General features: G+C 41.6%; 1 protein-coding gene across 4 annotated transcripts; it reads right to left on the bottom strand.

Annotated features, from left to right (window-relative positions):
• Nucleotides 1-455: 455 nt before the first annotated feature.
• LOC106574568 (methanethiol oxidase) lies at nucleotides 456-11,357 on the bottom strand. Of its 4 annotated transcripts, none has more exons than XM_014150556.3 (13): nucleotides 11,256-11,357; nucleotides 5,562-5,618; nucleotides 5,228-5,278; nucleotides 4,977-5,089; nucleotides 4,635-4,820; nucleotides 4,017-4,137; nucleotides 3,260-3,442; nucleotides 2,999-3,180; nucleotides 2,856-2,895; nucleotides 2,506-2,627; nucleotides 2,071-2,163; nucleotides 1,812-1,930; nucleotides 456-1,406 (listed from the first exon to the last, which is right to left on the bottom strand). In XM_014150556.3, exons 1-13 carry the CDS (start codon nucleotides 11,257-11,259, stop codon nucleotides 1,244-1,246), a joined length of 1,434 nt encoding a protein of 477 aa, XP_014006031.2. In that variant the 5' UTR covers nucleotides 11,260-11,357; the 3' UTR covers nucleotides 456-1,243. The 4 variants fall into 4 exon arrangements, with proteins under 4 accessions (XP_014006031.2, XP_014006027.2, XP_045554193.1 ...); XM_014150552.3 differs by having other exon boundaries at nucleotides 2,817-2,895; nucleotides 11,256-11,355; XM_045698237.2 differs by lacking the exon at nucleotides 5,228-5,278 and having other exon boundaries at nucleotides 11,256-11,354.
• Between the last annotated feature and the right edge of the window lie 1,883 nt (nucleotides 11,358-13,240).

The raw sequence follows: 13,240 nt of genomic DNA, 5'->3' as shown, positions 1-13,240 counted from the left end.
AGGGATGTAGGAAAGTAGCTGGCCAAATCATGCCTGGAGTAAAATTGAGAAAGTTTATAGGTCACCTGCACTTGATGTGGGCAGTAGCAGGCGCTGTTGAGCAATTATAAATTATAAGGCTCATTAGCTACTAAATCCAGCCAGCCAAAGGATCTTTGCTCCAGTTCACACAACTTGGCCACCATCAAAAGTTAATTGGAGCCATTTTCCAATACAAACCAGTAATGCCAAAATGTTAAGTCCTTTAAAATAAATCATTGCAGTGATACCCACTGGCCCAAATATTGGTCTAAAGTGGGTAAATGACTCACCCAAGCTTGAGAAAGCTTTTGATATCACTTGATAGATTTGCTTAAGGGTCATGCTTCAAGGTCATTCCAGACGTGTAGTATAATGAACCATAGCTATGAGACTCAGTGATCAATTATTATTATCATTCAATGACTAAACCAGTATGAATATGCAGTATATTTATTCAATGTATTATTTAAAACCATTGATATCTTGCAAATGAACATGTAGTCAATGTAGTGCAATGAGTATTTAAATCAAATAAACTGTATAATAATTATGCAAACCATTATTAATGTAGCAGAATTGGTAGCCTGGTGGTTAGAGGTAGTTAGCCTAGTAGTTAGAGCGTTGGGCCAGTAACTGAAAGGTTGCTGGTTTGAATACCTGCACCAACAAGGTGAAAAATCTGTTGATGTGCATTTGAGCAAGTCACTGAACCCTAATTTACTACAGGGGCACTGTACTACTATGGATAACCCTGTAAAACAACATGTTTCACTACACCCATTTTACTATTAAATTAAGAGTAATCAATAGTCCAGACATACAGATTCATTCAACCCTGCTGAACACACACACACACACTCGGGCCATTAAGGAATTATGAAAATTAGAACATCTTCATATTCTTAAAACAGTAGGTTATACATCGCCATCAGATGTTAGTCTATGAATTCCATATGTTCGAATTTTTTAAAACCTGAGTTTCACCACTGGCATTAGAAGTAACAAAGAACAGATAACATTTGGTCCATAGATGAGATAATGATTTAAGGCACAATTACGCATTTAAAGCAAAGCAGCATACAATGATTAGGCAGCATTATAGGGCATGAGGCTCGAGAGTAAGCCTCCTTCCCCACCCGTTTCCAACTAATATAAGTTACATGAAGTCTATGTAAAGTATGGTGGGAATGAGAGGGGGAAAACTGGGGCCTCCTGCGTAACTTTACAGCCAGATGTCAGAGGTGCAGTCTCCCCCAGGGTATCGTAGCTCGTGGGCCAAGGCCGGGCCATTGGGCTCTTTCCCAAAGTCGACCAGGAAGTTCTCGTTCACCTTGAGGCCACCATTGGCTGTGTTCACGTCAATCTGCATCATAACAGAACCCTCCCTGAACAAAGATAGAAACAGACAAGGGAAAATAAGAAATAGAGTCAAGTATTCCATTTGATAGTGTTTAACTATTGGTGTTAAAGATCTTATTGAAGCAGCCCATGATATTGAAAACACTTATAAGAGCAGTAGCTTACAACTGAAACCTGTTACTGACATTTTGTGTGCATTGACCACATGTAAAGTGGTGGGAAATTGTAATTCTTGAGTAAAAGTAAAGATGCCTTCATAGTAAAAGTCACCCAGAAAAATACTACTTGAGTAAGTCTAAAAGTATTTGGTTTTAAATATACTTAAGTATCAAAAGACTTATCTACTTAAGTAGTACTTTAAAGTATTTTTACTTAAGTACTTTACACCACTGAGTAATAGAAAAATCTAAGACAGATGAACAGGTCCTCACTTGATCATTTCCGGGTAGAACTGCTTGTCCCAGCCGCTGTAGAGAGAGGTGGTGACGTACAGTCTCTTCCCATCCAGACTGAGCTGCAACATCTGGGGGCTCCCTGGGATCCTCTTCCCCTGGTGTGGAGCACATGTACACACAAGTCGTTGTCTGCACCTTACAAACGCAACCTAAACACCTACTTTTGACCTACTGCAAACATTCTGCCAGTGTATGTGAAGCGTGAGTTTGGGCATAGATTGTTATTCTTACACACCTTGATTGTGCGTGGGGGTGGTTGGCTCTGATTCTCTGGGTCCTCCAGTACTTTGACAGGGCCATCGTTTAGGATGCTCCCTCCCAAGAAGAGCTGAATACACAGGGAGATGTGAACACAGTCAGTGGACAACTAACCATTTCAGGAGACTGTCCTAACTAGCTACCTTAAGTTGAATGAACTGAATAAGTCGCTCTGGATAAGAGCGTCTGCTAGATGACCAACATGTAAATGTAGGAGGCCACTTGCTTGACCCAAACACAGGTACACATCACATAGGCAGACTGATGAAGATGATTAATTTAAGTATCCACATAAAAAATATGGACTTGTCATGTTTAATACCTCTGTCCAAGACCATTGCCTGTAAGATGAAACATTTTTGGTGGGTGTAAAATAATAAAAATCCGCCATTTTGTAAACTTGTGATCTCACCTGGCCAGCCAGACGTGGGTTCCTCCTGTTTGTGATGTCATACTGTCGTATGTCTCCGTGCAGCCAGTTACTGAAGTATAGGAAGCGGTCGTCCAGGGAGATCAGAATATCTGTGATCAGACCTGAGATGAACAGATCACACAGCATCCATCAAATTCAGGAAAACCCATTTAATTTGGTATTTCCATTTGATTATGGAACGGGTAGCTACACCCAATTCCAAATGTTCAATATGTACTGGAAGTGTTAAATGTATCCCTAATCTGCAGTACTTTCCCATCAACATTTTCCCCCCACACACACACACTCACTTGGCATCACTGGCAAAGCCCATCCCTCCACTTTCTTACTGGGGACGTGGATAACCTTCTCAGCAGCCCAGTCTCCTTTCTGTTGAGACAGTACCATTTTAGAAGACACTCAGCCAAAAACAAAAGCAAGAGAGATCATACATGTTATTCTACTTTTTCCTATGTATGAATGTGTTGCTCACTGGGGTCCTGTAGAAACGGAAGACGGTTCCTTGGAGTGCACAACCGACGTAGCCCTCCGTGGCGGCGGGATCATGGAGGAAGCGGATCTCCAGAGGAATGGCGCCCTCCTCCCCCAGGTCCAGGGACTGTAGCCGCTTGTGAGTGGTCCAGTCCCACACGTGGATCTTCGATCCATAGAGACCTGCAGACAGAACAGCAGCATTGAAACATTGTTCTCAACAAGTGTAATACAAACACACGTATCACCTCTATTTACACACCTTCTTTGACATGTTCCAGGTTGAAACCGTAGGCGAGGGCTTTGGGCGCTCCCCATTCGGTGCTCATCATGACGTTGTGTCGGGGCTGGTACCAGAAGTCATAACCAAAAGGTGCCGCCTCACCAGGAAGCTCCCAGTTACCAACCACCTCAAACGTTTTACCATCCAGCAAGATAAAGCCACCTGAGAGAAACACATCCTGCATCAGTCATCTAATCCAAATGAATATTAACTTGTCTAAATGACACTCCCTTGCCCCACCCAGTATTCTTTATCATTGTAGATTGTAGAGCCTTTAGTCCCTTATTATAAACTGGGTGGTTCCATCCCTAAATGTTGACTGGCTGAAAGCTGTGGTATCAGACCATATACCACAGGTATGACAAAACATTTGTATTGTTCTAATTATGTATGTAACCTGTTTATAACAGCAATTTGGCACCTCAGGTGTTTGTGGTATATGGCCAATATACAGCTATGGGCTGTATCCAGGCACTCTGCGTTGTGTCATGACTACGAATAGCCCTTAGCCGTATTATATTGGCCATATACCACACCCCCCGGGCCTTATTGCTTAAATATAGGCATGTTTTTTATTAATCCCTATTCTTATCTGTATGATACAGAGTAAAGTGTTTCTAGGTCACATACATTGTATGAGGCTGAGGACAAGGAGAGAAGCATCAGGTGTTGTCTGCTTTCTTTTGCCCAGAACACACAGTCTGTCCCCCTACTGCAGCGTGTTGTCTCCTCCTACCTTTGCCATTGCCAGATGGATCTCCCAAGCTGCTGATCATAATCTGGCCACTGCCCAGGCAGTGTGTGGTGTGGGGGTTGGCCAGGCCCGTCTTCCAGAAGATATCTGTGGGCTCCACAATCTGTGAGGAAGCAATCCTTTGGTTTAGATCAGATTACAACCTGCATGGGTTTGGACACTTTCCTTTAAAAAACAAATGATGCATATTTGAGAAGATGGCTACAGGCTGTTGGTGAGAGATGGGTACGAGGCTTGACCAAATCTGTACATTCAATTGTCTGTTTTTGATTCGTCGTGTGCTGGAGCTCCTTGTATGACATTGTGTGGCGTTGACTGGATTTGATGTGTCTGTATGACATTGTGTGGCGTTGACTGGATTTGATGTGTCTGTATGACATTGTGTGGCGTTGACTGGATTTGATGTGTCTGTATGACATTGTGTGGCGTTGACTGGATTTGATGTGTCTGTATGACATTGTGTGGCGTTGACTGGATTTGATGCGTTTCATTTGTTGATGTTCTGAAGAAGAAAAAAAAAACCTTAGCTGTGCAACATGGTCACCGAGTTCTGTAGTATCACTATAACCCATCACCTGCTGTAGAAGGGTGACCCTTTACCTTGTGCATCTGTGGAGCGCGGGGGTCTGTCCCAGTGTCCACTATGTAGACCCGGGAGGAGATGAGCGAGGGCAGGATAAGTCGGTTGCGCTTCTTGGATGAGTCGCCAAAACAGCTGCTGCAGGCGTTCCAACCAGAGTGGTGTAGCTCGTCATTCAGGTTGGGCATGGGCAGTCTGTGGATGACCTGTACGCGCAGACATTACCAGGTCACTCTTTAATCCACAAGGTCAAAGGTCATGTATAATACTGTCATCTCTTCAGTATTTAAACTACCGACCACTGACGACAGGTGTGAAAATCAAAAGCAAGGCAGTGGTTGTTTGATATAGATCAGCAGTACCTGACAATAAGTAGGAGACTTGGGGTCCACGTCGACAGTGGCAAGGTAGTCTGGTTTCTGGATGCCAGTGTTGCGATAAATGCAGGGCAGGTACACAATCTCCTCACGTGGACCTTCAAAAACAAGATCCCCGTTTCAGGAGGCACTACCGTCATTCACTCCTCCCTGACCACAAGAACAAGGACCATGACAACCGCAAATCCCAAAGAGGGATGGATATTAAGGGTTGCACTATTTCCTAGTCAACTGACCAGTGGGGTAAGTTGAGCCTGCTGTGGTTTTCCCATCTGGGGAGGTGGTTACTGAATATAACCAAACACAAAGCGCAAAGAATCAAACCGCAAACAATTCCAGTAGCCTAAAACTGATATGTCTGGTTCCTCAAAGTTCCAGTAAAATATAGACAATTTATGGCATTTGTGTGTGTAAACAACATTTTCATGCAACTGACAAACTCAGGCAACCCAAAAAATAAATAAATAGTCCTGACTTGTCTGATGGGCAAGTGCCCTTTAGACCTTAATGTCAATCCTTCCTAAAACACATGGGGTGAGCTAAGCTTGTGTTTCCCAGAAAACAACTCACCCTTCATGGCATCCAGTGGGCTTTTGTAGCCAGGTCCACAGCCTGTGCATTTAGTTGCTGGAAAAACACAAGCAAACAGCAAGTGTCCTTTTCATAGAGTTCTCCAAATAACTTCACTGCCACACACAGCAATCTCTGTGTTTACTATTACTGCTGGACATCTATGGCAGGTAACAACCACAGAAACTGTCACACCTACAAGTCATATATGCATTCGTCATACAGTTGTTAGGCATATGTTTAAAATGACCTAGTAGTTTCATCACAGGTAAGTCATGTAGAGAGACATTTTTGTTGTAAAACTGTTGCAGAATGAGTGTGTGAAAGGAGACATTCACTTGTCCACTTTGTCTTCCTTTCCCAAGGTTGCTGTTACTGGCAGCAATCAGAATAGTAGGTAAATGCACTTTTACTGTACAAATCTGTAATGCAATGTTATATCTCTAATGTTATGATTGTGAATGTCAGAGAACAAATCAAATCAGCACAACATGGTCCCAAAAATGCAACGATTATTTACCCAGCCAATGTTTGCTCTAGGGTCCAAATAAATAAACGGAGCACTGTTGAGAATATACCAGTGTGCAGATTCTGTTCATTAATACATCAGAACTTTCTATATCAAGGTCATACAGATATTTACATATTAACTATTTTTAGGCCAATTATGTGTGTAAGATTTGACAACAAAAAAAAAGAAAAGACAAATTGTCATTCCCCACTATGGTGCCAACTAGAGGTCGACCGATAATGATTTTTCAACGCCGATACCGATTAATCGGCTGATTATTATTATTATTGATGATGATGATGATTTTTTTTTATATGCACACACACACCTCTGAAGTGACAACAATACTGAAGAGTCTGCTTAGGAGACAAATACTCTCAACTGTTTGAATAATAAAAATAGAGTTTAAGTTACCTGTGATGAATGCTGAAAACAAAAACTGTAATTTCTATATGCAGGAAATCCTATTTTAATAATGGGCATGGTAAGAATTGACTACCAAAGTGCGAGTCACAATTCCCTTGACACCTTCTAGCAAAATCTGAAAAGCGTTTCCTTCATTTATTCCATAGGATATTTTTAGATTAACTTAAAATAAGGTCTGTGTTTGGTTTAGGGTTACACCACCTTGCCAATTTTATAACTGTGTAGATAGGATATAACTCTGATCAATATAAGCAAATAATTTTTTTTGTAGAGTGGATTTATTAAAATAGGTTGACAAACGTTACCTAGTGAGATTTACACGGGTATCAAAACGCCGAGGAGGTTTAAGCACAAAACACAGACCTTATTTGAAGTAGATCAAGACATTCTCTATGGAAGACATGAACGGTAAAATAACGAAGGAACCCCTTTCAAGTTCAGCCGCAAGTTATTACAGGAATTATGACGCGTCGACTAACTCTCTAAACCATATACCTCTGACTATTACGAGCCTGCTGCTGCCTACCACCGCTCAGTCAGACTGCTCCATCAAATATCAAATCCTAGACCTAACTATAATCTAATAAACCTTAGGTCATTAATATGGTCAAATCCGGAAACTATCATCTCGAAAACATTCTTTCAGTGACATACGGAACAGTTCCGTATTTTATCTAACGGGTGGCATCTATAAATCTAAATATTCCTGTTATGTCGCACAACCTACAATGTTATTTCATAGTTCCATAAAATTCTGGAAAATTAGTTCGCAACGAGCCAGGCGGCCCAAACTGTTGCATATACCCTGATTCTGCGTGCAACGAACGCAAGAGAACTGACACAATTTCACCTGGTTAATATTGCCTGCTAACCTGCATTTCTTTTAGCTAAATATGCAGGTTTAAAAATATATACTTCTGTGTGTTGATTTTAAGAAAGGCATTGATGTTTATGGTTAGGTACAGTCGTGCAACGATTGTGCTTTTTTCGCAAATGCGCTTTTGTTAAATCATCCCCGTTTGGCGAAGTCGGCTGTCTTTGTTAGGAAGAAATAGTCTTCACAGTTCGCAACGAGCCAGGCGGCCCAAACTGCTGCATATACCCTGACTCTGTTTGCAAGAGAAGTGACACATTTTCCCTAGTTAAAAGAAATTCATGTTAGCAGGCAATATTAACTAAATATGCAGGTTTAAAAATATATACTTGTGTATTGATTTTAAGAAAGACATTGATGTTTATGGTTAGGTACACGTCGGAGCAAAGACAGTCCTTTTTCGCGAATGCGCACCACATCGATTATATGCAACGCAGGACACGCTAGATAAACTAGTAATATCAACCATGTGTAGTTAACTAGTGTTTATGATTGATTGTTTTTTTTATAAGATAAGTTTAATGCTAGCTAGCAACTTACCTTGGCAACGTAAAGCAGGTGGTTAGAACGTTGGGCTAGTTAACGTTAGGTTGAGTCCCCAAGCTGACAAGGTAAAAATCTGTTGTTCTGCCCCTGAACAAGGCAGTTAACCCACTGTTCCTAGGCCGTCATTGAAAATAAGAATGTGTTCTTAACTGACTTGCCTAGTTAAATAAAGGTTTAAAAATATATATATAAATAAGTCGGCAAATCGGTGGCCAAAAATACTGATTGTTAAGAAAACATGAAATCGGCCCTAATTAAATCGGCCATTCCGATTAGTGGTCGACCTCTAGCGCCAACACCCCACTGAGAGTTCCTGCTCCCTAATCACAGCCACTACATTAATGGTAATCAAAAGTGGTTTAGGCTATGCCAACTTGGACGCATGTCTTGAGTTACAGAATAATAGCAATTCAACAGTGCAGACATCGATTCACAAGAGACTGACAGGGTTGGGTCAGTAACCTTGATTTACAGAACAACAATGGTTAAAGCCCATCTCAGGGTCCTAAACTCCTATGGTGACTGGGTCTAGACAACAATCGTTCAGAGACTGTATAGATTTCAGATAAGCTTCATTAGCATGAATGGTAAGGCTACTGTTGATAGAGCGAAGTGAGATAATGACATGTCTATGTATATCTGTGGAACTTAGAAGGACTCTGCTGATCCAGAGTGCTGGTTGTCTTTGGCATTGTACCAAATCCTATAAACTATCAAAATAAAGATGAGGAAGGCACAGTGATGCCGAAACGTTGGTAAATAACCATTAAATTGCTGGGAGATTATACTTGGAGTGTGCGACTTTATTTTGATAGTTTATTCGCCGTTAGTCAGCACCTCCACACTAACTATTTTCTGGGTGTGCGCCAGCTCATGTTTTTATTTATTTTTTATTATTGTACCAAATCCTGCCATAATTTAGTGCTACCTTTATTTGGAATAAACGATTGCTTTAGTCAGGATCGAAGCTGTGCCATTTTCCTTCCACATGGCAAACAATGGTTTCGGCCTAAACCATTGTTGCAGCTAAGAAACAATAGTGAGAAAAAAACATGTGGAAACCACAACAGATATCAAGCAATCTTCCAGGAAACTAGTCTCCAGTCCAACATTTCACAACACAATTCCTTCTAAGATATACAAGCCCACAAGTTCAGCTTGCGTTCATTTAATGGGTTTGACTGTTGCAGGTCCAAAGAAATGTGGATGAGTATCTTGCATCATTGTTGGATCTACCAAATTCTCTGTTATGAAAATAGGCTACAGTCTAACTGTCAAAAGGACATTTCCATTTAAAATGGAATAATGCATAGAAAGTTATTTTTCAGTGGTTCTGCTGAATCATCACGATAAAGTGGATACTTTAAGATGAACAAGGCAACAAGCACTAGAGCAAGATACCTTTTACACTGAACCCCAACCCCCCAGTTTAGTGTCACTGCACACGAGAATAAACAGGACCCCATTCAAACGCATAGGCTACTTACACAATGTGAAGCAGGCAATCTGGTGGTTGCATCATTTAGACCAGTGTTTCCCAGCCAGGGGTACTAGGACCTGGGGGATACTTGGCCTATCCACAGGGGGTACTAGGACCCCTGGTTAGGACCTGGGGGTACTTGGCCTATCCACAGGGGGTACTTGAAGACTCATGAGAACATAGGCTTACTGGTAAAATGCAAATGTGGGGGTACTTCAAGGGCACTCTGGGAGAGCAAAATGTACTTGGTGGTACAATAACCTAAAAAGGTTGCAAACCACTGATTTAAACCACCAAACCTATGCAATTGTGTGACCAGGTGTGAAGGTCCATGCTGAAAACAGTTTTTACTTTAATTCAAAATGGTGTGTGAAAGACAAAGTATCCTATAGTAAAAACATAGCAAGCAGCTTATTTAGGGAAACATTACATGATTAAATCTAATTGAAATATCGCTGTAACTTCCATTTCATCCAGTCCTTTTGCATTTGTAAGGCAATGCACGAGTGCCAATATATACACTGCTCAAAAAAATAAAGGGAACACTAAAATAACACATCCTAGATCTGAATGAATGAAATAATCTTATTAAATACTTTTTTCTTTACATAGTTGAATGTGCTGACAACAAAATCACACAAAAATGAATCAATGGAAATCCAATTTATCAACCCATGGAGGTCTGGATTTGGAGTCACACTCAAAATTAAAGTGGAAAACCACACTACAGGCTGATCCAACTTTGATGTAATGTCCTTAAAACAAGTCAAAATGAGGCTCAGTAGTGTGTGTGGCCTCCACGTGCCTGTATGACCTCCCTACAATGCCTGGGCATGCTCCTGATGAGGTGGCGGATGGTCTCCTGAGGGATCTCCTCCCAGACCTGGACTAAAGCATCCGCCAACTCCTGGACAGTCTGTGGTGCAAGGTGGCGTTGGTGGATGGAGCGAGACATGATGTCCCAGATGTGCTCAATTGGATTCAGGTCTGGGGAACAGGCGGGCCAGTCCATAGCATCAATGCCTTCCTCTTGCAGGAACTGCTGACACTGCAGCCACATGAGGTCTAGCATTGTCTTGCATTAGGAGGAACCCAGGGCCAACCGCACCAGCATATGGTCTCACAAGGGGTCTGATGATCTCATCTCGGTACCTAATGGCAGTCAGGCTACCTCAGGCGAGCACATGGAGGGCTGTGCGGCCCCCCCAAAGAAATGCCACCCCACACCATGACTGACCCACCGCCAAACCGGTCATGCTGGAGGATGTTGCAGGCAGCAGAACGTTCTCCACGGCATCTCCAGACTCTGTCACATGTGCTCAGTGTGAACCTGCTTTCATCTGTGAAGAGCACAGGGCGCCAGTGGAGAATTTGCCAATCTTGGTGTTCTCTGGCAAATGGCAAACGTCCTGCACGGTGTTGGGCTGTAAGCACAACCCCCACCTGTGGACGTCGGGCCCTCATACCACCCTCATGGAGTCTGTTTCTGACCGTTTGAGCAGACACATGCACATTTGTGGCCTGCTGGAGGTCATTTTGCAGGGCTCTGGCAGTGCTCCTCCTGCTCCTCCTTGCACAAAGGCGGAGGTAGCGGTCCTGGACATATTTCATTGGTTGTCTTACTCAAATATACACACACACACACACACACACACACACATACATAATGCAATACATTCAGCTCTAGGTTAAATTACGTTAATGAAAAGTTGACGCTATGGGAGTAGTTAGCATTATGTTCTAGTAGATTGACTTTGCTATTCAATCATTAACTTTGTCACTCCCCATTTCTATGTTTTTTGACAGATTTCCTAAAAGTTACGAAAATGAGTGAAAAAGCAAGAAGATTGGACAAACCCATCTTGCAGACTTTCTTCGTCCGAGGTATCCACAGGAATCCGGGCTTTCTATGGGTTCTTTCAGCTGGTATGAGAGTGGAGCAATGCTTGGTGCGGGTTTTATAGGGTAAATGGATTGAGGGAGGAAAGGGGAGTGTTTTTGGCAACATAACGTTGCACGTAGAAATAAGTATTGAGTGCATTTCGTTTTGCATGGCCCGGTGGTGGTTATTTCGTTTTGAGACCAATAGACAATGGATTGATCAAAATGACATAAACCCAGCCCAACCGGGGCACAGGGCGATGCCAAACGAACTATCCATTAATATATGAACGAAGAGATACCCCAGCGCGATGGTCCTGTCCTCTGTTCTAGTTTGACATAACTTTCTACAACCGGTTTCGTCAAGTGCTTTGACGGCAACATAACATTTATCTGACACGTTTCTGGCGCAAAGCAAGGTAACATGTTCTGCATTCAGTGCACTATAAAATACATATGCCGTTTAAAGTGTTGTTTTACAGTTTATTTCCTATGTTTCATACTGATTAGATATACGGTCTATTAAACTCGTGCTACCTTCCTACTTACACTGTGTCAAGGGGTCATCTCTTGCGTAACTCGATATGGGGGAATGTGAGGTTAAAGCCACAGTCTGGAGGTTTAACAATGTTGTGTTTCAGTCCGTAGTCAAAAACAACCTATTTCAAATTAGACGCAACTATGAATGTAAGGACTTAATCCATAAGATTGACTTTGCTTTTTTAATCATATTTTGAAGATATACATTACAGACTCAAATGACATCAAAAACATAAACAGTAGAGTATTACAAACGTATATTTTGAATTAGGCCGTATGATATGATAGTAGATAATTCTACAAACCCATAAAACATTTAAGTATTATTTTATCAAGAATTGTAAGCCTAGGCTATTTCATTAATGAAAATGACCATTGAGCTGCAGGAAGTATCCCAGATTGTGCCTTTCAGAATCTTCAGGACTGACTTTGTCACGATTTCAATATCCCCCATGTCTCTTTGGAAGTGTTGAGCAGACCAAAGACAAATCAGAAAAGAAAGGATTAATTTAATTTAATCTCTGTGTCCATGACTGTGACAAATGAGGTACAGTTCAGATAATTGTTAAAGAACATATTGGACATCTGCAAAATGCATTAGATATTATGTAACTCCATAAGGAATTCAACATTCCCACCATTTCTCAAGCTTGTCAAGCCTTCCTCAGTACTACAATCTATTGACAGACACAGGCAGGAGAACATGGTAGTTCACCCAAATCACATTTGTTTATAAGTCAATACTCTATATAGCTGTAGGCCTAGTCATCACTAGCCTTCTAGCAATATGGCTGAGTCTCTCTAGCCCATAGATTAGGCTACTTTCAAGGTAAGGAAAGAATGTATGTAAAGTCATTTGAGTGCAATAAGGGACAAGGAAGCAAAAGTTGGTGGCAAATTTGTAAACCAACACCAATCTGTCAAAAAGGCATTGAACTTTTAGAAAATACTAAACATGGCATAGTAAATATTCTCAAACTGAATTAAAAATGCATTAATGTACAGTATAGCACCTTAAAATTATTTTGTGTTCAGTTGATGATCTGTTTAGAATTGATTTCTACCACTAAAACAACTTCCACCACAAGAACATGCCTTACAGTTGATGGAGTTTGGATCCAGTCTGTTGTGCATCAGTGTTCATTAAAGCAAAACGTAGAACCAGTCAAGTCCAACAAGGGATCCCCACTCAGTTTCCCCACACTGATGACATAAAAAAAAGTTACAAGGTTGACCAATTGTACTTTAACAGTATGCACTGTAATCTTCTGTGGCCATTTGCAGGGAAGACCCACAGGCTGTGTGGCCTAAGGCAACACGGCAGATGTTCTTGAGTAGGACCGAAGAGCAGTATTCAACTCAGAGTTTGTGAAAGGGAAGGACTAAGATGGGGAGACCTCCTCATGGGACCCTCCAGTCTC

Source organism: Salmo salar, chromosome 02 (genome assembly GCF_965601325.2).
Source record: "Salmo salar chromosome 02, fSalSal1, whole genome shotgun sequence".
NCBI lineage: Eukaryota > Metazoa > Chordata > Actinopteri > Salmoniformes > Salmonidae > Salmo > Salmo salar.
The sequence above is the reverse complement of the archived record's forward strand: the minus strand, read 5'-3'. Positions and strand labels throughout refer to the sequence as shown.